The sequence below is a fragment of the Phyllostomus discolor genome, chromosome 5, assembly GCF_004126475.2.
Source record: "Phyllostomus discolor isolate MPI-MPIP mPhyDis1 chromosome 5, mPhyDis1.pri.v3, whole genome shotgun sequence".
Classification (NCBI taxonomy): Eukaryota; Metazoa; Chordata; class Mammalia; order Chiroptera; family Phyllostomidae; genus Phyllostomus; species Phyllostomus discolor.
The window spans coordinates 7598322-7622419 of NC_040907.2; the positions used below are offsets into that span (position 1 = coordinate 7598322).

Genomic DNA, 24098 nt, shown 5'->3' on the forward strand with positions numbered 1-24098 from the left:
TCGAGCAGATGTCTTTTTAATGTGCAGTGTGATGAAAGGGGAAGGAGGGTGAGCAAGGCTCTGCTGTTGCACGCGCATGTACAAGGTTTCTCTGGAGAAGGAGCATTGTGTGTGCGGCTGAGCTGTGAGCAAGGCTAGCTTGGATCCTTTTCAATTAAGTACCATTTTTATTTGAAGGGATGACTGGCAGACAAACCATAATTATTCAGATTGGAATATCTGGCAGATACTTGCTTGGAAATGACCGAAGTACATCTGTCACTTCAAGGAAAATGACAAACAGTACTTGTCAACGACAACATTTTGAGCTTTCAAGCTAAAACAGTTTTGCTCTTGAAGAATCAGCTGCTCCCTGAAGGAGCCTGTTTATACTCAGTCTATCACCACGGAGACAGTCAACAATAGGGAATCCAAGATCACTTCACCTCTCCCTGGAGCCTGAAAATGGATTCTTGAGGCCCTTTTATTCTGTGAAGTTGGCAGGGTGTCATTGACCACCCGCTCAGAAGGGTGTCTGGGAAGAAAAATAAAAGGCACTCAAACGCGGCAATGTCATAAAATCTCCCTGCTCCCGAAACCGTAAACTGTGTCAAGTCAAAGACACCTGGGTGGAGGCTCACCATGCAGTTACTGACCGCAGTGAACCCACAGTCACTGAACACTCCCAGCTGGAAGATCGAGAGCAAGTATTCAACCCACGTGCTCACTGGAAACTGGGTGGAAGAGAGGAAGAAGGTAAGGAAAGACAGAAGGTAGACAGTGCTCAGAGGGAGGACAGGCAGGGAGAGGCAGGAGTGAAGCCATTACTATTCTCAAATCAAGGACCATCTTAAAATACGGCAGTAGGGTGTCTGTGTGCTGCATCGGGAGTTACAGACAAGCAACCCTCAAGGTCCCCACTGTATGTTGCAAATATCATAGCAGGTGTGTCAATATAGTTGTGCCTCATAGTACTATTTTCAGTGGAGACTTTCTAAGCATCTGATATTTCCTGTCCCTAATTCTTCTGACCCTTGATTTTTAAAATCAATATCTTTATTGATTTTAGAGAGAGAGGAAGGGAAAGGGCAAAAGAGAAACATCGACTGGTGGCCTCCCATGTGCATCCCTTTGGGGGATTGAGCTGGCAACCTAGGTATGTGCCCTGACCGGGAATCGAACCCCCAAACTTTTGGTGTATGGGATGATGCTCCAACAAGTTGAGCCATACCAGCCAGGGCTCTGAACCTTGATTTGAAGAATCTCTGCTCTCCCTGGCCTGGCCCTTACTAGAATGTGGTACCTGCCCAGGTAGGCTTGACATTCCCTGCGTTGATGACCAGGATGAGCTGCTGTTTGCTGGCACCTGTTCCACCCCTTGCCCTGCTGCCTGCCCATTTCAGATTCTACTTTCAAAACAATTGGGCTCGTGGTATTTCTGTGTTCCTCAGAGGTCATTGCAAAATACTTTGCCTGAATTGGCCTACTTAAAATGGAATGTCTTCCTGTTTGGCTATCAACACTGAGCCACTTACATTTTTGCAGGGATATCTAAATATCCTCACATTTTCTTGGGAAATGGGCCAAGGAAAAAAGGGTGATAGACTTGGTAGCTTTGGTGTAAGTGTAGGAAGATGGGTGGTGATTTCTGAGAACTGGAAAAGGCTGCTTTTATGGAGCCCATTAGCATCCACCACCCTTCTGGCCGGACATGACTGGTGGCCATTCTCAGATCTGAGTGCGCGTGGTCTTGTGTGAGGAGTGGATATGTGTCATGGAAGATCCCAGGGCAAAAAGGACTGCCTGAGCAATCCCTTCAGACTCCAGAGAGGTGGCTTTTATTTTTTTCCAAATGCCCAATATTTAACAAAACATCTTAAGGTATATGAAGACACAGGAAAACATGGCTCACTCAAACAGAAAAACTAAAGTAACTGAAACTATCTCTGAAGAAACACAGGCATCAGAAGTATATGACAAAAACTTCAGAGCAACTATCTCAGATATACTTAAGGAGCTGGAAGAATAGATGGACAAAGAACTACATTTGACTCTTGAACAATGTAGGGCTTAGGGGGATTGGCCCATCTCTTATGCAGTCAAAAATTCACGTATAACTTTGGACTCCCCTCAAACTTAACTATATTAATAGCCTACTGTTGACCAGAAGCCTTACTGATAACATCAACTGGCAATTAACACATATTTTGGATGATTGTATATAATACATCATAATACATATTAGTATCCTTACAATAAAGTAAGTCAAAGAAAAGAAAATGTTACTAAGAAAATTATAAGGAAGAGAATATACATTTATAGTACTTACTGGAAAAAATCCACATATAAGTGGACCCACACGGTTCAAACTCACATTGTTCAAGGGTCAACTGTAAAGAAAAACAGAAAAATGATATATGAACAAAGTGAAATTTCAATAAAAAGATACAAATTATAAAAAGGAACAAGACAAGAATTTGGAGCTGAAAAATACAATAACTAAATTGAAAAACTCACTAGAGATATCCAACCACAGACTTAAACAAGCAGAAGAAGGAATCAGAGAGCTTGAAGGAATATCACTTGGAATATTTGAGCCTGAAGAGCAAAAAGAATGGAGAAAAGTAAACAGAGCCTAGGGACTCGTAGGATACCATCAAGCTGATCAACATACACATTATATATGAAAAGACAGCATGAAAGGGGCAGAGAGATCGTTTGAAGACATAATGGCTGAAATCTTCCCCAATTTGAAGAAAAGACACAGATCTACAAATCTAAGAAGTACAATAAACTCCAGGCAGAATAAGTCCAACTAGACCACCCCAGAGACACATTACAATCAACTGTTGAAAGTCAAAGACATAAAGTATCTGGAAAGCAGCAAGGGAAAAATGACTTACCATGTGTAAAGGAGACTATAAGGTGATTGGAAGATTTTTCAACAGGAACCTTGCATGTGGAAGGCAGTGGGGCAACAACATATTTAAAGTGCTCCAAAACAAAAACAAAACTATCAACTGAGAACACTATAGCCAGCAAAACTGGTCTCAAAAATGAAGGACAAAGGAAAACATGCCCAGATAAACAAAAATAGAGGAAGCTCATTGCCCCTAGACCTGCCCTGCAAAAAAAAAAAAAAAAAAGCCAACAGAAATCCTTGAAGCTGAAATGGAGCAATGCTAGATAACTTGAAGCCAAAAAAAAAAAAAAAATGAAGACCTATAGTTAAGGTAAATCTGTGGACAAATATAAAAGCCACTGTTATAATAATTTCAGTTTGTAACTCCACTATTTCCTATAGAATTTAGAAACAAATGCATAACATTATTATAAGTCCATGTTAATTGGTGCCAATATGTTGATGTGTAATTTGTGACATCAATAATATCACGTGGGAGAGGGTGGAGCTGCAAAGTTTTTATATATGAGTTAAGTCAAGATGGTATCAATTTAAGATATGTTATAACTTTAGAATGTTTTATGTAATGCTTTTGATAACTACAAAAATATCTCCAGAATATACACAACAGGAGATGAGAGGAAATAAAAATGTATCACTTACAAAAAAATCCATTAAACACAAAAAAGGACAATAATGGAAAAAATGAGAAACAAAAGCCCTGTAAGACATATAGAAAAAGGATAAAATGTCAAAAGTACGTCCTCCTCTAACAGTAATTAGAGGCAAATAGATTAAACTCTCAATCAAAAGACATAGATCGGCAGAATGGGGGTGGGGAGGGGACCAGGACCCATAACTAAAGACTGTCTATAAGACTGTCTTCAGACCTAAGGACATGCACAGGTTGAAAGTGGAAGGGTAGGAAAAGGTATCCCATGCAAACAGTAACCAAAAGAAAGTGGAGTGGCAATACTAACATCATAAAAAAAAAAACTTTAAGTAAAAAAATGTTCCAAGAAGCAAAGAGAAACAGTATATATTGAACTGCACTTCATCAAAATTAAAAACTTTTATGCATCAAAGAAAACTATCTACGAAGTGGGAAGGCAACTGACAGAATGGGAGAAAATGTTTGGTCATGAAGAAATAGAAGATCTAAATAGACTGGTAACTAGTAAGGAAGTTAAATTAGTAATCAAAAACCTCTCAGAAAATAAAAGCCCAGAACTGAATAGCCTCACTGGTGAGTTTTACTTAGTACTTCACTCCCTCCACATAATGAAGGCTGTACGTCAAAAGCCCACAGCTAACATCAGACCCAAAGGTTAAAGACTGAAAGCTTTTCTTCTAAGATGAGGATGCCTGTTTTGCTACTTCTATTTATCACTGTATTAAAAGTTCCAGCCAGAGCAAGAAAAAGAAATAAAATTCATAGAATTGGAAAGAAAGAAGTAAAATCATCTCTACATGACATGATCATATGTGCACCAAACCCTAAAGACCCCCCAACCACACCCCCTGCCCCCTGTTAAAATGAATAAACAAATTCAACAAAATAGCAGGGAACAGAATCAACATGCGGAAATCACATGCATTTCTATACAGTAACAGTGGACGACCTGAAAGAGGAAATTAAGAAAACAATTTTATTTATAATAACATGAAAGAGAATAAAATACTTCAAATAAACTTGAAGAAAGAAAAAGTCTTACTCACTAAAAACAAGGCGTTGTTGAAAGAAATAAGAGAAGACGGCAGTATATGAAATGACGCCCTGTGCTCATGAACTGGAAGACCTCATGCTGTGAAGATGCCAATCCTACCCCAAACCATCTTCAGAGTCAAAGCAATCTCTAGGATTTTTTTTTTTTGCACAAGTTTTAAAAACTGCCCTACAATTCATTGGGAATCTCAGGAGACTCTGAATGCCAAACAAATCTTGAAAAGAAGAACAAAGTTGGAGGACTCATGTTCTCTGATTTCAAAACGTAGGACAAAGCTACAATAATCAAAAGAGTGTGGCACTGGTATGAAGGCAGGCACATAAACCTGTGAAGTAGAATAAAGAACCCAGAAATAAACCCTCACATATCTGATCAGATGGTTTCAGCAAGGATACCAAGACCACTCAATAAGAAAGAACTATTTAAAAAAAAAAACAAATGGTGTTGGGAAAACTATCCACATGAAAAAGAATCAAGTTAGAGCCTTACCTTGCACTATATACAAACATAAATTAAAAATGGATCAAAGACCTAGGTAAAGACCTAAAACTAGAAAACTCTCAGACGAAAACATGGGAGAAAAGCTTCATGGCACTGAATTTGGCAATCATTGCTTGGCTATAGCACTAAAAAACAGGCAACAACAACAACAAAATAGGTAAATTGCACTTCATCAAAATTAAAAACTTTTATGCATCAAAGAAAACTATCAACAAAGTGGGAAGGTAACTGATAGAATGGAAGTAAATGTTTCCCAAACTTTTATGTGATAAAGAAATGATATCCAGAGTATACAAAGAACTCATTCAACTCAACACCAAAAACCAACCCAATTAAAAACTGGTAAAGAACTTGAAGAGACATTTCTCCAAAGAAGACAGGCAAATGACCAATAAGCACACACAAAGATGCTCAACGTCACTACTCATTAGGGAAAGAACTATTTAGCAAATCAAAATCGTAATGAGTTACCACTTCATACCCACTGAAATGGCTATTACTAAAAAACAAACAAACAAACAAACAAAAACAAAACAAAACAGAAAATAGCCCTGGCTGGTGTGGCTCAGTGGATTGAGCACTGGCTTGCGAACCAAAGAGTTGCTGGTTCAATTCCCAATCAGGGCACCTGCCTGAGCAGCGGGCCAGGTCCCAGGTGAGGGGTGTGTGAGAAGCAACCACACATTGATGTTTCTCTCCCTCTCTTTCTCCCTCTGTTCCCCTCTGTCTAAAAATAAATAAATAAAATCTTTTTTTAAAAAAAAAAACAGAAAATAACAAGTGTTGGTGAGGGTGTGGAGAAACAGGAACTGTTGTGCCCTGCTCGTGGGAGTGTAAGGTGGTGCCACCACTGTTGCGGCCAGTATGGCTCATTTCCTCACCAAGTTAAACACAGAATTCCCACCCGACCCAGCAATTCCACTTCTGGCTCTATAACCCCTCACCAGATTGAAAGCAGGGTCTTTAAGAGAGATATTTGCACACTCATGGTTATAGCACTATTATTGATAGTAGCCAAAGGGAAGAAAAAATTCCACGGTGGATAAATGGATAAGCAAAATATGGCATATATGTGCAATGGAATATTGTTCAGCCTTTAAAAGGGAAAACATTCTGACTCGTGCTACAATGTCCGTGAACTTTGAAGACACTATGCTAAGTGAAATAAGCCAGTCACAAGAAGACAAGTACTATATGATCCCACCTAAAAGAGGCACCTTGAGTAGTCAAACTCACAGAGATGGAAAGTAGAATGGTGAGTGCCAGGGGCTGAGGAAGAGGTCGGGGGGGAGTTGCTGAATAGGGATGGAGTTTTGGGTTGAGATGGTGAAAAAGTTCTAGAAATGGGCGGTGCCAATGGTAGTGGTTGCCCGATAAAGGGAATGTGCTTAATGTCACTGAATGATGCACTTCAAAATAGCTAAAATGGTAAATCTTGTTATGGGTACATTACCACAATACAAATGTAAAATATCAACCAGGAACCATAATATCATGGGGGAAGGGCAGAAAAGAGTGAGTTGGAAAGAGTGAGCATGAAGAAGGGGAGGAGGTGAGCACGGGGGAGGAGCAGGGAGAGAGGAGATGAGCGAGGGACCGGTCGCCAGGGTCCTGGATGGTGGGGTGCCCACTCCTTTTCTGGTACTGGAAGCGAAGGGACAGAATTAAGCCTGCGTTGTGTGGGGTCCTGATTTACCCTTTCCCTGCCCGGCTTCGGATGGCCCAGGAGGTGAGGGGTTGCAGCAGAAGTTTGAGAAGGGAGGTCACAGACGTTGTGTTGAAAATTTGATTTTTTTCCAGTTCACCAAGGCCACTGAGAAGACTCTCCAGTCCATTTACGGGAAAGAGTACATTCCCTTCCCTGGCTACAGACCGGACCAGGTCTCCAGGTGGAACTGGAGGAGTAGAATTGAGGTAAGAGGAAGTAAGGGCCCCACACTCAGGCTGCACCCTTCCCCAGGGCTCAGAGGCCCCACCAGGCAGCTGCTTCTGGGTCCAGTGTCCTCTTGGGAACATAGGAGTAGGCTTGTCTGTGCTGTCCCCAGCCCAGGGGCTGCAGGTGGCACATGACCTGGTGAGCAGAGGTCTGTGCAGTCTGAAGCTGGTAGCCTCCCCCGCCCTGCACCCCAGCCCCTTCCTGCTTCATCTTCCCACCCCTCCACAGTTCTCCAACAGGATACGGGCCCAGGCTGTAGGCAACATGCAATGAGCATGGTTAACACTGAACTAAGGTGAGGGATCACGTGAGGTGCTCCCAAAACAAGTGGCGGTGAGGTTTGGATGACAGCGTTTGGGTGTTACCTAAGCCCCAGCTTCCTGTTCTTTTGTCTAAAAAGTCAAGGACAAGTTCAGCTCCTTCTCCCTGGGTGTCTGTGGCATGTTGTGTTCTAGGCATGTGGAACGGGGAGCAGGGGGATGCAACCTCAGGATGCCCCCTTCCCAATACCCCTGCTGGACCCTCCACCTGCCTGAAGGCAGGGTGGGGGGCAGGGAGGCACAGGACGAGGGGTGGACGTCTGTCAGAATGGGAGCATTTGGGGCTGAAAGGGATTGTTGAGCTCGGCATGCTCATTTTCCCATAAATGTGCCCAGGGGTGGTGCGTGTCATGTCTGAAGCTGTGTAGCTAAGGGACAAAGCAGGGGCCCGCTCTGAAAATCAAGCAAGGGGTGTCCCCATGTCAGGGTCTCCAGAGAGGGCCAGGAGCTCAGCTTTGTGCTGGCACCCTCAGACCCGGCTGCTGCTCTGGGGCTGCCGACCTCACCACTGGTGAGCACTGAAGCCACAGACGCACTTTAACATAAGGAGGCAAAAGTGAGAACCCACGATCGGGGCGTCCAGTCCCCGACCATCGTGCACACGAGGCACTTCACGTTGTCTTCCACGCCCATGAGCTGCCCTTTCTCAGACCTTTGGACCCGCTACAGGCCTTGGTGGAGGGCTGACCACACACACGCACATGGTTGTTAAAATCAGAACAAGCCCCCCGCCCCCCAGCACACACGGAGTAGAAGCAAGCAATCGGCAGCTTGAATGGCCTGTTTGCACGGCTGCTCTTCGTCAGCTCTCTCGGGCTTCCTTCTGCACACCACCCCTCCGCCCCCCCGCCTCCAGGACCCCTTAGGCAAATGCTGATGGCTGTTCAAGGGGACCTTGGAGAGCTGAGATTATCACCACCCCCCGGGAAGACCCCTTCCTGTGCTTTTCTCCCAGGCAGGAGTATTCATCACATTGTTTATTTCATCTCTTTTATGATGCTTTGCTATGGGAGGGACGCAATCCCACCATCCGAGCCCATCTCCACAGCCACCTCCTTTGTCTGACACTCACTCACCTAGCCACTGTCCCCCACTTAGGCCACTCCAGGGCAGGCACCCGCAGCCAGAGGCACCCCTGTAGCCCAGAGCCTTCTGACACTAGTCAAACTGCGCCATCCTAAGCTTCTCAAACCAGCCGGCCCTGCCTTGCCCATTCCCTGGGCCATACTCTCTCTTCCTTTGCTGCCCCTGGCCCGCCCTGGCACTCCCCCCTGTGGCCCTGCGTGGCGTGGCATGGCGTGGCATGCCCCCTCTTTGGGGACCTGTAAGCCTTCCTCTCAAAGGCAGTTGTCTGTACGTCGGTCACCTTACCATAGCTGAGGAAAACAAAAAATCCTGGGGACATGATGAAACCAGCGGGGCGGTGCCCCAGACCGAGAGAAACAGCCAGGAAACGCCTGTTGGCCTCTGTCCTGTCCCCCTCGGCACTGCCCTTGGCTGACGGGAGCCTCTTCGGCTGGCTTTCCCTGGCTCTGGGAATGCTCTGGGCGCCTGGTGACGGAGACCTTGGGAACCCCGGCTGCCTGTCTGCGCCCACGCCCCCCCCCCCCCCCCCCCCCGTCTCCCCCGGCCATTGTGATCGGACTTATTTACGGGCCGGCACTTGAAATATGGGGCGCAGTCAGCGTTTCCAGACGGGAGCAGCCACAGACCCCTCCGCGTGCTCCAGACTGGGGGACGGGCGTGCAAATCGACCTTCTCCTCCCCCGTAAATCAGTCCAGTCCCCCCAGATTCCTGTCCGGGGCCCAGGAATTGTCCAAGGAAAAGCTCTGATTCAGGCACACGTCCAAGAGCCGGGAGAACACGGCTTTCTTCTCCCCATGAATTACTCTCCACCAAAGGGACCCCTCCCCGAGCCTCCAGCTGAGGTCGCCGTAAATCCCGCGCAGAGGCAGGCTGCTCGCCGGCGCTTCCCGTGGTAACCGATGGAAGTACAAGGTGCAGACGCCAGGCTCCGGATTCAGCTTTCACTGGCCCTGGAGACAGGCACTTGGAGACTGGGGTGACGAGTGAAAGGGGACAGCTTCAGTGCGCAGGGGCATGCGACGAGACGGGGTGACCCTCCCCATTCAGCCGGGGGTCCCGACTTTCATGTGAATGCGCCCCCGTAGTTCTATGACTGGGCAGAAGCAGGGGGTGACCCGTACAGAGAACTGACCGCAGCTGAGCTGAGGCGTGTGTTTGGAGGGGAGCTGCGTCCGGGCGGGTCGGACCCGTGCGGCCCCGGGAGTCCACACAGCCACATCCGCCCTCACCAGGGCAGGCAGGTGATGCCTGGCTCCGACCAGTAACAGGCCGCTCTGTCTGTCCTGCCAGGGGCTGCCGTACAAGCACATCTTCACCCACCACCAGGAGCCGTCGCACCGCCACCTGATCAGCACGTACGACGACCACTACAACCGGCACAATTACAACCCGGGCCTGCCCTCACGCCGCAGCTGGGGCAAACATAAGTTGCAGTGGCTTCCAGAGAGATCCGACTTCCCTCTTCTGGGTATTTTTATAATTCTAGACCCCCCCCCCCCCCCGGCATTCGGCTGTAAGGGGCCCACACCTGCCCAAGGCTGAGGGGTGCCCAGCTCACGCAGAAGGACGTGCCCAGGGGGCCCTGGCTCTGGCTCAAGGGGAGCATTAGAAGGAGCCGATGCGGGGAGGAGTCCTGTTTGCCCCCAGGGCTGCCCCCCATCCTCTCCCCCTTCACACTGGGACGAGGCTGGCAGTGGGATAAAGCCCTACCCGTGCCCCGAAGCGGCAGGTTTGCCTAGAACACAGGTGTCAGGAGCAATGGGTCTGCACATTTGGATCGATCGTTCATTTCCTGACTAGTACGAGGGTCCAGGTGCTGGGCCTTTGGACACATAGCAAGGACAAACAGGGAGGGACTTCTGCCCTCAGGGAGTTGGCACTCCAGTTGGTTGACAATTAAGACACCATTGAGGAGGAAGATATCCTAAGATCTAGTAGTTTTGCGCTGGGATATGAGCTCTGATGAAAACAGGTGAGGCTAGAAAGTGAAGTGGGTGTTCCTGGATCTCCTGTGGGTGGGACAGTGAGGGCTGGGCTTTAACTGAGTGGAGAATGAGGGAACCACAGCAGGGATTAGGGGGACGAGCGTTCCAGGGTCGGGGTAGCTCCAAGATAGCACCAAGGCTTTTTGGAGGAATTTACCTGGGAGAGTAGCTTAGTCCGATTTATGATTCAAGCTACCCCGCAGCCTCTGCCTCCTCTCTTGGCAGTCCCACCCTTCAATGAACGCAATGGGACATAGGTCACAGGGTGAACTGCTTGTCCCTCTGTGTGACTTTTTGCAAGGGTTTCTTCACCTCCCAAGCCCACACTGCTCCCTCCCCTGCTGGGGTGGGAGAGTTACCCAAGAGCAGGTGGCGCCACCCTGAAGCAGGTCATGGGGCTGACGTCTCCGAGGCCTCCCGGTCCCTTGTGAGTACACAGGGAGCTCTGCAGCCCGAGGCTCCCACGAGCTGGCCAAGCCAACACTCGCCCGCCCACGAGAGCCTGCCTTCCCTCCCGGGCACTGGCAGCTGAGTCCCTGGACCTGCTTCCTTTCGCAGCTCCCCCTACAAACTACGGACTTTACGAGCGGCTGAAGCAGGGATGGTTCCCTCCCAAGGCTGGCCTGAGAGAGAGTGTCTACACTGTGTCCTACCCCCGGCCCCCGCTGTGTGCCCTGTCCCGGCGGGAGCACGCCATCCCAGTCCCTCCCCCTCGCCTGCACCCTGTCCCACGTTTCTGAGAACCCCCTCCCCCCCTCCCCCGCCACGGGTGGCCCAGGCAGCACCAACCGGAGACCCACTGCACCGCACCGTGGGGCCTGCTGGGCGGGAGGCACTGCAGAGACAGCCCGAGCTCCGAATCCAGCCCGTGGGAGGGGCCCTCAGAACTACGGTCTGGGTTTAGGGCTCCCGCCCCTCCTCCACGCCCGTGGTTCCTGCCTTTCCCATCCCACAATTAAAGCTCTTTGACATGGTGGCGTGTCATGTGTGTGCAGAAGGTAAGACTGTTAGAAGAGATGGAAGGACCCTTAAGTTCCACTCCCTCGTTTCACCGGAGGGGAAACTGAGGCCCAGAGAGGCCATGGGACTCCTTCAAGCCCTCACAGCTGGGTGTATACCTCCCAGGAGTCTCTGATCCAATGGGAGGAACAAATCTGACTCCAAGACGCTTCTTGAAAACTCCACGGAATAGTCACATGGGCTCACGGGGAGGGCAGCCCAGAAGGAGTCCAGCGGGTGTGTCGTTGCCCCCGCAGACGTGCCCTTGAACCCCAGGGCTCAGAGGAAGGGAAGACATGCAGAGTCTGCCCCCCCCTTCCTAACTCTCAGATCTCTGTAGGAGTTTGGGGATGGGGAGTTATTCGGTGAGAGGCTGGGAGGGAATGCGGACCCCTGGCACACAGACTCGGGGGCCGTCCTCGCCCAGGATGGAGTCCCCTGCCACGTGCGTCACCACCTGCTGTGGGGGCCACCCGGGGCTGCGAGCAGCTCCTCCCCGATCTGCCCCCTTGGACTGTCCGTGCTGGAACCACAGAGCCTTCCTGTGAATAGCCTCTCTCCGCCTTACGCCCCCTCCCCAACTGTTTGCACCCGCTACTGTAGAGACAGTGCCGGGTATTCAGTGGGTGCTTACTAATCGCTGGCTGGGCGAACGAGTGAACCCTTGTCTCTCGGAGCTTCTCTGTGAACCCATGCTCTGCCCCACTTGCAACGGCCCTCCTGTTCTCCGTCTGGGGTGAGCCCCTCCGTCCAGCTGCTTCCTGTCGCAGTAAGAACGGGCAACATGGGAGCGAGACTCCACGGACTGGGGAAAAGGCTTCCCAGGGTGACAGTCTGCGGCTTCTTTTATACTTTCGGAATTCAGGGGGCGCTGTAAGGAGACTCACGTGAAGGTGGGAGAAAGCAGGGTGGGGATTGGATGATGGGGTCGTTAACAGGATGATGTGCCCTCTTGAGGGTGCTGTGGCCCCAATTCTGAAGAAGAGGCACTCCTAAGGCATGCTAGCCTTGGGTGTGAGTACCCACCACGGCCTGCCCAGGCGGCAATGTACGGTCAGCCCACCCCGTGAGGTTACTTCCGGTTAGATTTATTACAGAGCCCCTCCACCCCCTTTTTTTTTGTTCACAGTCCTAAATCCCCCGCCCCGGGGGGGGGGGTGGCCTCTCTATCCAGGCCCCAACCACTCTGATGTCTAAAGACAGTCTCCCCAGGGCTCAGCGTCTCCCCACTCCTGACTCAGCAGAGATGAGCCCCTCGACTCCTTGGCCAGCCTCAGAGAGGGAATTGGCTCCCTGCCTCCACACCCGTGACAGCCTGGCCACCCACCCATGCCACTGCCATCGGCGCATTTCAGCTGTCCTGTCACCAAAACGAACCAACCACAGATAAACAACAGAAAAATGAATGGATCGGGCTATTTTTCTATGAAATTTTTTCACATTTTTAGGGGTAGGGGTCACTTGCTACCACATTCTAGCAAATAATCAAGAAAACAAATGGCAGGAGAAAAGTTGAGTTAATATTTATGGTGGGGAACCAAGCGCGGGACCTGCTGACTGTCACCACTGCCAACCACCGCCAGTGTCCCAAGGCAGGGGTCGGAAGAGTCATTTCTGCCTGGCGGAGGAGGCTGAGCCCCTCTGGTTTATCTGGGCGGGTTGGTGTTTCGTGGTAGCAGACTCTGCCGTGCAAACAGCGTGGTGCATTATGGATCTGGTGCTGCCTGAGGCTTCCTGCAGCCGCAGCGGAGCCCATGGCGCTAGAATGTTATTACAGAGCATTAAAATGAGCAGCGCATTGCCCGGCGCCAGGACCGCAGGGTGTCATATTCAAGAGCAGGGACCGACAGGCGGGCTTTAGAATTCTGCCTCCACCACTGTCGGGCCGCGGGGCCTAGAAGAAACCACTGTCCACCCCTCCCCCCTCCCCGCCCCCCGGAAATCTCTCTCTTCCTCTGTCAGTGATCATCTCTAAGGCAGAGAAAATGACTGAGTCCAGCCACTGGTGCGGAATAAGTCCGGCATGCACGTTGGGGGCTGTTGCTCAACTTTCGAAGACAATAGACAGAGTCAAGAAAACAGTCCAGGCCACAGAGGACAACTCAGACCTGAGTCAGAGCCCGCCCCCCACTCCCCGGCACAGGGCAGCTGTCCCCTCTGCTAGGACCCAAGGCTTGGTTGGACTGCAGAACCCAGCCCCTTTGGAGCTCCGCCCTCTGGTGGAACGAGCCTGCCCCCTGGTGGCCAACTTGACACCAGCTTACGAGTGGCCAACAGTCCAGCAGGGCGCTGTGTCCCGGCCCCGGGATGAGCCTGATGAAGGCAGAAGAGACACTGAACTCCTTTGCTGCAGACATGATAATGACCTCGGTCAGCGGCCCGGCTTTGAGACTTGCCAGGCCTTCATCTTCTCTGCACTTTGCTGAGCTAATCCCATCATCCTCTGGGGAGGGGCAGAGACAGAACCTCCCTCCCTTTTGCCCTCAAGGGTGACACTGTCTCCACTTCGGCCTGTCCCCTCTTAGTGTCTCAACTCACCCAGGGAGAAGCCTCTCAGACCCTCTTCTCTCCCAGGAAGGCCCCGTCTGTTAGGTGGCCTTGGGTCATTCAGGATGGCCTGGCTCCACCCTGCCCAGCCCCCACCCCGGCTTCCCGGGGCGGTTCTGACACGACCTCCTCCGGAGAAGCCCAGCGGTCTCGGGGACCACCCGGACCTCAGCGGCATGTCCCTTGCTCCCTGAGTGAGCTCAGGGTCTGCTCTGTTTCCAGACAGGAAGCCTAAGTGACAACCTCAGGCCCAGACACATTTACTTTCTTTTCTTTGGGGATGGTGCCATCGTCCTCCCGAAGCTGTTGTAACCCTGGGACATTTCGATAATTTTGCTGTGGCCAGAGATCCCCCAACGGGGATGCTTTCCGATTTTGTGTTCCCCCTGACCGAAGCTAGGAGCTGACCGTACCCTTCCCTGGCTCACGCCGAGGGTGACCACCGCCGGGCGGTCAGCAAAACTCAGCCCTGAACCTTGCCCCTCCCTAATTCTCTCCCTTCCTTATGCGAATGTCTGGTCCAATCAATTCATCCGGCCGAAGGGAAAGATCCCATCAGGGTTAAGGGCTAGAGATTGAGGGATCTAATTAGGTATTGATTTCTGATTGGGTGATGATCGTTGAAAAGGGGAAGGTGCGACTACAAAGGTCTGTAGAAGCCTCGGACACCCAAGAAGAGACACAGAAACTCACGTCTGGAGTCCCTGCGGGGGTCTCCACCGGGTCTGAGGTCTGAGCGCCCGGCCAACCTCGTCAGCGCAGGTAAGCTGCCCGCTCCACTGGTGACGGCCCCTCTTACCTAAGGCAGCTGGTCTCCCACGGTGACACGCAGCCTGAGGTGGCACACGGGCCTTCTCTTTTCTGTCTTTGCAGACCAGCAGATCTCAGTCTTCCGTTTTGCCTCTAGGTGTAGTTTTGCTCAAATCCCAAGCATTTCGATTTGTGATTTGGTTTGTTATTTTTAAATATCTTAACTGAGCCAATTTTATTTTTTTTGTGTGTGTGTGTTTCTTCTTCTGTTATTTGTTTCATTTTTGTTCTTTTCTTTTTTCTTTTGTTCCTTTTCATTTTCACATGTATGGTTTTCGTTTCATTTTGGGTTTCTTTTTGTCCCATTTAAAAAGTTTAAAGATGGCCTTCCAGCCAGGATGGAGGTGTAGGTAGACACACTGTGTCTCCTTACATGACCTAAAGGACAAAAACAAATTTAAAAACAAAAAAAAAAACCCCAACCAGAACTGACAGAAAATCGAACTGTATGGAAGTCCAACAACCAAGGAGTTAAAGAAGAAACATTCATCCAGACCGGTAGGAGGGGCGGAAACAGGCAGTCGGACAGAGAGGACCCTCAGCAAGGTGGCAGGTAGAGGACTGGTCGGGTGATGTGGTGGCTGGCGGACGGGGCAGTCCCACATTCACGGGCAGATAAACTGGGAGGAACAACTGGGGAGCAAAACAGACCTCGCAACCCAGGGTTCCAGCGCAGGGAAATAAAGCCTCAAACCTCTGATTGAAAACACCTGTGGAGGTTGCGGCGGCAGCAGGAGAAACTCCCAGCCTTACAGAGAGTTCGTCGGAGAGACCCACAGGGTCCTAGAACATACACAAACCCACCCACCTGGGAATCAGCACCAGAAGGGCCCAATTTGCTGGTGGCTAGTGGAGGGAGTGACTGAAAGCCAGCTGAGAGCTGAGCAAGCAGCATTGTTCCCTCCCTGAGCCCTTCCCCACATGCAGCACTGAGACAACGCAGCCATGTGGGTTGCTCCACCCCTTACTACATAACAGGTGTGCCAAGACAAAAAAAAAAAATGGCCTAAATGAAAGAACAGATCAAATCTCCAGAAAAAATACAACTAAGCAATGAAGAGATAGCCAACCTATCAGATGCAGAGTTCAAAACACTGGTAATCAGGATGCTCACAGAAATGGTTGAGTATGGTCGCAAAATAGAAGAAAATGTAAAGGCTATGAAAAGTGAAATAAGGGAAAATGTATAGGAAACCAACAGTGACGGGAAGGAAACTGAGCTTCAAATCAATGCTTTGGACCAGAAGGAAGAAATAAACATTCAACAAGAACAGAATGAAGAAATGGGAATTCAAAAAAATGAGGAGAGGCTTAGGAACCTCCAGGACATCTTTAAATGTTCCAACATCCAGATCATAGGGGTGCCAGAAGGAGAAGAAGAAAAGCAAGAAGTGGAAAACTTATTTGAAAAAAAAAATGAAGGAGAACTTCCCCAATCTGGCAAAGCAAATAAAGTTCTAGGAAGTCCAGGAAGCTCAGAGAGTCCCAAAGAAGTTGGACCCAAGGAAGCACATACCAAGGCATGTCATAATTACATTAGCCAAGGCTAAAGATAAGGAGAGAATCTTAAAAGCAGTAAGAGGAAAGGAGACAGTTACCTACAAAGGGGTTCCCATCAGACTGTCAGCTGATTTCTCCAAAGAAACCTTGCAGACAAAAAGGGGCTGGGAAGAAGTATTCAAAGTCATGAAAGGCAAGGACCTACATCCAAGATGACTCTATCCAGCAAAGCTATCATTTAGAATGGGAGGGCAGATAAAGTGCTTCTCAGATAAGGTCAAGTTAAAGGAGTTCATCATCACCAAGCCATTATTATATGAAATATTAAAGGGGTTTATTTAAGAAAAAGATCAGAAATATAAACAGTAAAATGACAACAAACTCACAACTATCAACAAGTGAACCTAAAAAAAACAAACTAAGCAAACAACTAGAACAGAAACAGAATCACAGAAATGGAGATCACATGGAGGGTTATCAGCAGGGAGGGAGAGGAGAGGGGGAGGGGGCGAATGGGGGAAAAGGTACAGGGAATAAGAAGCATAAATGGTAGATACAAAATAGACAGGAGGAGGTTACAAATAGTATAGGAAATGTAGAAGCCAAAGAACTTATACGTACGACCCATGGACATGAACTAAGGCGGGGGGTGGGGGATGGAGGCAGGAGGGGGTGTGCAGGGCAGAGGGGAATAAAGGGGGAAAATGGGACAACTGTAATAGCATAATCAATAAAATATATTTTTAAAATGTTAACTATGAATGGCATGCATTTGAGGGGCGTCTTCTCAACCTCCCCCAGTGGGCTGACTGTGGGAACGGAGGCTGATTGGGCCTCATGACGTCTCTGTTTCCGTCCCTTCGGGGCAACCAATGGTCTGCCAGTTCCCCTCCAGAAGGGCGGGGCCAGCTTTCAGGCTCCTCCATCTCCACTTCCCTGTTGCACTAGAATCAGAGATGTGGGTGCCTCTGAGATGCTTGTTTGGGGCCAGCAGGGGCAGACTGCAGCTGGGTAAACTGAGGCCCTCGCCATCACCGTCACCAGGGGGTGGCTTTGGCCTTGAGATGAGTCTTCTGAAGGGGGCGGGGGTCAGACGCTGGGGGGTCTAGTGCTTGTCCTGACAGGGATGCTTTGTCTTCTAGACGTGTCCACGGGATTCCCTCCGGAATAGAACGAAGATGAGCTTCCAGACCCCACACAGACTCCTGGACCTGGCGTGCCAGAGCCTGCTGAGGGACAGGGCGTTGTCTGTCGGGGATCTGGAGTGCCTGCCCGCCGACATCTTCCCACCACTGTTCATGCAGGCCTTCTTGGGGAGACACAGGGCATCCCTGAAGGCCATGGTGTGCGCCTGGCCCTTCCACTACCTCCCTCTGGGGAGCCTGATGAGGACGCCTCAGGGCAGGATCCTAGAGGCTGTGTTCGACGGGCTCGACATCCTGCTTGCCCAGGAGGTTCGCCCCAGGTGAGGCCGATCCAGGGAGCCCCACAGGTTCCTGGGTGTCCTGGAAGACAGCTGGGGCCCGGCAGGATGGAGGGCCGAGGGGGTGGGCCAGAGGTTTCTGAGGGTGACAGGGCCATTCGGAGAAGCTTGGAGGCCCGCTTACAAGGCAGGGGCACCCGAAAAAACATGCCCTGCGTCCTCCCCGTGGCACTTAAAGGCACTAGCCCTGCTGGCCAGGAAGTGTGGAGGGGAAGGAGATGGAGACACACAACGCAGAGAGGGAAGAAGAGGGCACAGGAGGAACGGATGTTGGGGTGCAGAGTGAAAGCTCGGGGGTGGGGGTGGAGTCCAGTCGTTGCCTCAAGCTCTCAGGCGCTCAGGCTCACTCTGATCCGCTCTCATTCTGTTGGCCGAAGAGCATCTCAGCCAGTGCCCCCGTTTCCCCTGCAGGAGGTGGAGACTGCGGGTGCTGGATTTACGGGACACCGGCCAGCACTTCTGGAGCAGGTGGTCTGCAGCCAGGGCCGAGGAGAACTTGGAGGACTCGGAGGACTTGGAGGACTCTGAGACCGGGCCTGGGGCTGAGGGTGGGGCTGAAGGCAGCTCCGAGATGCAGCAGCCCTTGGCTGCCCTGGAGGTGTTCATAGACCTTCGCTTCAGCAATAGGATCCAGGACCATTTCCTCACCTACGTCATCTCATGGGCCAAGAAGAGGGAAAGGTCCCTCCACCTGTGCTGTAAGACGCTGGAGATTTTGGGAGTGCCCGTCAGGAATATCAAGTCCCTGGCCTTGGTGCAGCTGAGCTGCATCCGGGAGGTGTATGTGAATTGCCCCTGGAACCTGTCCAGCCTGGGGACGTTTGCTTCTTACCTGGGTCAGATGACTAACGTGGAGAGCCTCTGTCTGTCCCACATCCACCTGCCAGCCTCCAAGGAGGAGAAGCGGGTGGAGGAGTTCCATATCCTCAGGTTCACCTCTCAGTTCCTCCGGCTGCAGCACCTGCGGGACCTCTACCTGGAATCTCCCGCCTTTCTCACGGGCCATCTGGACAAGCTGCTCAGGTGAGCTGTGGGACAGGGAGCGTGGCGGCAGGATGTCAAGCGTTTTGTCTCATTTGCTGCTCTGAAGGGTGGTATCACGTAGCCCACCCCCCAAAGAAAGGAGGAGGGACAAATGGGAGAGGGAGCTCGAGCCAGCGAGGGTGGGCTTGTAAATGCCTCCTTAGGGAGACATGTCTCAATGAAGGTGACTTCCGAAGAGGTGAGTGAAGAGGAGAAGCCACGTGAGATGGAGCATTTCCAGAGAAGAGCTCCGTGCCTGCCCACTGCGGGAACTCGGACGGCCCTGTCTCCACCTCCCCGTCTGGGAGAAGGGGTTTTGTGCTCTGGGGAAGGCGAGGAGTAGATGGGAAATGTGTGATTCTGGAGATTGGGGAGCAGGGGTGCACAGGGTGACCGAAAGTGAGAGATGGTTTGCGGGGAACCCCCGCAGACTGGCCCGCCCAGCTGGTGTGGCAGGAGCGTGTGCCCAGGTGTGTCCTTTCTGCCTCAGAAGAACTAGCCTCACGTGGCCCGGGTATCCCCGCACCTGGGGCCCCAGCCGTGGACAGAAGGGAGCCAGAGTGGAGAGTGTTTTTGGTTTTATCCCCCAATATTAAGACTCAGGGATGCTCACGCTTGATCGAGACGCGGTCAGGCCCCCTAAGCATGTTCCGGTATTTTCCGTCATATCCACCCATCCTCCTGAGTGGAGTGCTCTGCCTGACAGGTGAGGAAAGGAAGGTTTGGAGAGTTCATGAACTTGACCCAGTCACCTAAGTGAAAGTGAAAGGACTCCACCTGAAGCAAGACTGGGTGTCCTGGCCGTTGGCCTTCATCAGATGGTCAGAGCCACCCTGCACTTGGACAAACCGGTCCTCTGTCACCCGGAGGCCCCCTCGACCTGCCCCCCGCCCCCCCAGAACTAACTGCCTTGTCTCTCCCCAGCTGCCTGCAGACCCGCTTGGAGGCCCTGTCCATAACAGATACCCTGCTCACGGAATTGGACATGGTGCGCCTGTACCAGTGCCCGAACCTCTGTCAGCTCATAAACCTGGATCTGAATGGCGTCTGCCTGACCGAGTTGGATCCTGAGCTCCTCTCCGCGTTGCTGGAGAAGATCACGGCCACGCTCGAGGACCTGGACTTAGTTTACTGTGGGATCAGGGACGTCTACATGGAGGCCATTGTGCCTGCCCTGAGCCGCTGCCACCAGCTCAGGTCCCTCAACCTGTCCGGGAACCTCCTGTCCCTGGCTGCCATGGACAAGCTGCTGCGCCACACCACCGGGCTGCGCAGCCTAAGCCTCGAGCAGTACCCGGCCCCTCTGGAGACTTACGACGCCCACGGGGCTCTTGACCTGGAGAGATTTGACCAGATCTGCGATGAGCTGAAAGGGATTCTGAGGGACTTAGGACAGTCCAGGACCATCCAGCTCAGCACCAACCCCTGTCCTCACTGCGGCAAGCCGGTGTCCTCTGAGTTGAAGCCCATTGTGTTCTCCTGTGAGAACCCTGCGTAGTGGGGTGCATCCAGCAGAAGCGTTCTCCCGGGCACCGCGAAGCTGAGACCCAGGCCCCAGGTGCAGACAGGGGACACACGCCCATGTTGCAGACACGCGTTCAGTGCGAAAGGGGAAAGGGAGGGGGTCCGGCCAGGGTTCAGGTGTGCAGGGGCAAATGTCGGAGACTTGATGGGACATGAGGTGGCAAGTGTCCCGTAGAGTCAGACACGTGAATGAATTGCGGAGCGGGGAGCTGGGCTTTCGATGCATGGGTGGGAGTTACCCTGGGGTGGACGGTTTTAAAGAAATGGTCGGAAATAAAGAAAATTTCCATGACTACAGTCTGGTTCTCCATGATAGGTTAACCTGTGTCGTGTGTCCCCCCCCCCCCCCCCCCCGCCCGTGTACGCCTCAGGGCTCTCCAGGTACCGAGGAAAAGGAAAGAGGGCGCTGAGGTGTCAGGGTCAGGAACCCTAGCCGCTGGGATGCGGTGCGGCTGCAGGGCTCCCGGCGGCGTCTGTGTCATCCCCTCAGGCCCTTCCCTTCTCTCTGGGGCTTCTCGCACCTCCTCTCGGCCGCTCGGTGGGTTCACACAACTGGAACACACGAAGTGGCCAAGGAGGCCCCGCAGCGAAGGGGACCTCCCTGCGGACTCAGGCGGTGACCTTGGACATGAGCATTTGTCAGGCTTCTCCGGGCGGACCCATAAGCCTCAGTCCCCGGCCGTTGGCTGTGCCAGGGGGATTCGCCACACCGGGCAGGGCCCCCAGTCTGGAAGGAGTGGTCCATGCTGCAGATGCACCGAGCCGCCGGGCCTCCCCAACCCACGCCTGTCATCCTGGTGGGTCGCCGTGCTTCTGAAATGGACCTGCATGTGGCCAGTAAAAACATCACACTCCTTTTAGCAACATGGTAAAATTATTTGGGCACATAGCATTTTTTTCTTTGTGTTTCTACACCGTGTTACAAGTATAACCTTTTGGGGGGCTAGGTCAAATCGATGAGACATTGACTTTGCTCCCCTAAGGCCTCCCGGCACTCCCTCTCGGGGAAGACTAGAACAGCATGCTTTGAAATCAGTGTGTCAGGATGGGTCACAGAAATGGCCTGGCTTGGGCTGAGCCACTGTGTTGTCGGGCAGGGTTCTGCGGACTCACCAGCGGGAGATTCAGCTCAGGGATTGGCTCGTGTAGACACGGAGACTGAGAAGTCCCATCATCTGCCATCTGCTGGCGACAGAACTGTAAAGCTGGCGGTGTGACTCAGTCCAAGTCCGGAGGCCTGGGGGCGGGGGGTGGGGAGCCCACAGTGTAACCCCCAGTCTGAGGCCAAGGGCCTGAGAACACAGGGCAGCGGGTAGAAGTCCTGGAGGTGGAAGCCGGGAGAGCCAGGAGCTCCGATGTCTATGGGCAGGAGGAGAGGCACATCTTAGCCCAAGAAGAGAGAATTCATCCTTCCTTCCCCTTTCGGTTCCATTGGGCCCCAGGAGATTCTGGGCTTGGTCACTGAATCAAATGCTAATCCCTTCAGCCACGCCCAGGATTGGTTCCACTGATCTCCGCATCCCTTAGCGGGGTCAGGTTGACACAGAGTTAACCCATCACAGGACACCCCACACAAAGGGCAGCCGGATGAGGACCCCAGCTGATGCAGGGGCTGGTGCTGTTGGGGGCGGGGAGGGGACCTCAGGCCCGAAGCTCAGTTTCCCTGCAAAATGAGGATCCTGGAGCCCACTCAGCTGACGGGGTTCTTGCAGGCTCCTACGAGATGGTGCATGCTGAGGGCAGTGGATTTTTCCTTCTTTTTCCCTCCCAGGAGAAGCCCCCAGCATTCACCCCCCCCCCCCCCCAATCTTATCCTCTACTCATCAGAACGTGGAGAGAGCAGAGCACAGGGCATGCAATGGAACTCGGCTTCCACCTCAGCCACCAAAGGTCACGATTTCCCGAACAGGCCTAGCAGTCGGCCTGGGGGGAGGGGCAGGGAGGTAGGGGGAGAGGGGCTTTGAAATGTAAAAGATTGGATTTATCCCCAGTGATTAGCAGGAAAAAATTTCCAAGCTGTAGGATTCAAACGCCACCTGCTGGTCAGACTGGGTGACATGTTAGTGTTGCAAGCAGGGCCGTGCTGTTTTTAAAAAATACCTGCTCTTCCAACAACAACAACAACAAAAACACCAAATTTAAAAAAAAAAATTAAAAAAATAAAAGTAAAAAAATCTGCTATTATATAGATGCTATTTGAGCATATTTATGTTGTGATTTGTGCAAGTATTAAAGATACAAATTGCCTTTTTAAAGGGTAAAGGAAATTTAGTGCTTTTAAAGGGTGCACGTAGATATTTTTTTAAAAAATGTCTAACTTGGTTCAGAGCCTCAAAACAAACTTTGAAACTGATTTTAAAGATCAATGACCAAGAATTGTTTCTTTTTAAAAACATTTAGAATAATAAAATTTTAGATCTGGAAGGATTACCGTTACATTTTTAAAGGTGGACTTTATTTTTTAGAGCAGTTTTGGTTCACGGCAAAATTGAGCAGAAGGCAGACAGAGTTCCCACAGATCTCCTGCCCATCCCCACGCACGGCCTCCCCACCGTCAGCATCCCCCGCCGGGTGGTCCATTTGATACAACTGCTGGGCAGACCCCGCCACCCCCTTACCTCCCGGAGCCGGTAACTGGCATTAGCGTTCACTGTCAGTATTGTACAGTCTACGGCTTTTAGCAAATGTATGAAGACACGTGCCCACCGTTGTGGTTTTGTTCAGAGTCATTTCATTGCCCTTAAAAGCCCTTTTTGTCTTCCAGAAGTCTTATAGCTCTAGTTTTCACATGTAGATATACAACCCATTTCCAGTTCATTTTTATGTACGGCGGGAGTGAGTTTTTTGTTGTTGTTGTTCCCACGTGGATGTTCTGTGGTTGTGGCACCATTTGTTGCAAAGACCTTTATTTCCCCATCGAATCACCTTGGCACCTTACCGAAACTGACCACGCATGCGGGGGGTCTGCCTTACGCAGGGGCATTCTCTGTTCTGCTCCGTTAACCTGCGTGTCGACGCCACGCTCTCGGTTACTGTGGCTTTCTACTAAGTCATGAAATCAGGTGGTGTGAGTCTTCCAAAACATTATAGTTTTATAAAACTGATTCAAGGCTACACAAAGTTGTTTGCATTTCCACACACATTTCAAAAGAAGCCTGTCAACTCTACCAAATAAAGCCTAGTGGAATTTTGATTAGGATCAGAATCTATAGATTTGGGGAAATCGACATTTTAACCACATGAAGTCTTTCAGTGCGTAAAAATGCCATCTCCATTTGTTCAGGAACTCTTTAATTTCTTCCTACCCTACTTTACAGTTTTTAATGTTTGGGTCCTGAACACACTTTATTCCACCTGCCCCATCATGCTTTTGGATGAGCTCATAAGTGGGGTTTCAAATTCAATTTCCAACTGTTTGTAACTCACAGCTAGCATGGAAACACAATTGATTTTTATACAATATATTGATCTTGTAGCCTGTGATTTTGCTTAATTCAGTCCGTTCTGGTGGTTCTGGTGTGGATCCTGTACGCTTTCATCTGTGGGTGTTTACACTATTTGTGGGGATAGCGGTTCCTTCTTCTTTTGCAACCTGTATGGCTTTTCTTTCTCTTCACTGCCTTGTGCCTGACCTCGGGAGAAAGCATTCGGTTCTTCATGATTAAGTAGGAATTCGGCTGTAGGGTTTTTTGAGACTGGCTTTGATCATATTGAGAAATTTTATTTCTATTTCACTGAGAGTTTTTTTTTAAGAACACTATTTTTTTAAAAGATT

The 24098-nt window shown here is 50.9% G+C and overlaps 2 protein-coding genes across 2 annotated transcripts; both read left to right on the top strand.

The window, feature by feature from the left end:
* The first annotated feature begins 393 nt into the window (after positions 1-393).
* C5H1orf158 (chromosome 5 C1orf158 homolog) lies at positions 394-12264 on the top strand. The gene is made up of 4 exons (XM_028511298.2): positions 394-735; positions 6910-7023; positions 9743-9920; positions 10996-12264. The coding sequence occupies exons 1-4, from the start codon at positions 622-624 to the stop codon at positions 11175-11177; spliced, it is 588 nt and encodes a 195-aa protein (XP_028367099.1). The 5' UTR covers positions 394-621; the 3' UTR covers positions 11178-12264.
* A 5033-nt stretch (positions 12265-17297) lies between these two features.
* On the top strand, positions 17298-20297 carry LOC114496862 (PRAME family member 12-like). The gene is made up of 3 exons (XM_028512595.2): positions 17298-17758; positions 18188-18799; positions 19724-20297. The coding sequence occupies exons 1-3, from the start codon at positions 17472-17474 to the stop codon at positions 20295-20297; spliced, it is 1473 nt and encodes a 490-aa protein (XP_028368396.1). The 5' UTR covers positions 17298-17471.
* The last annotated feature ends 3801 nt before the right edge of the window (positions 20298-24098 follow it).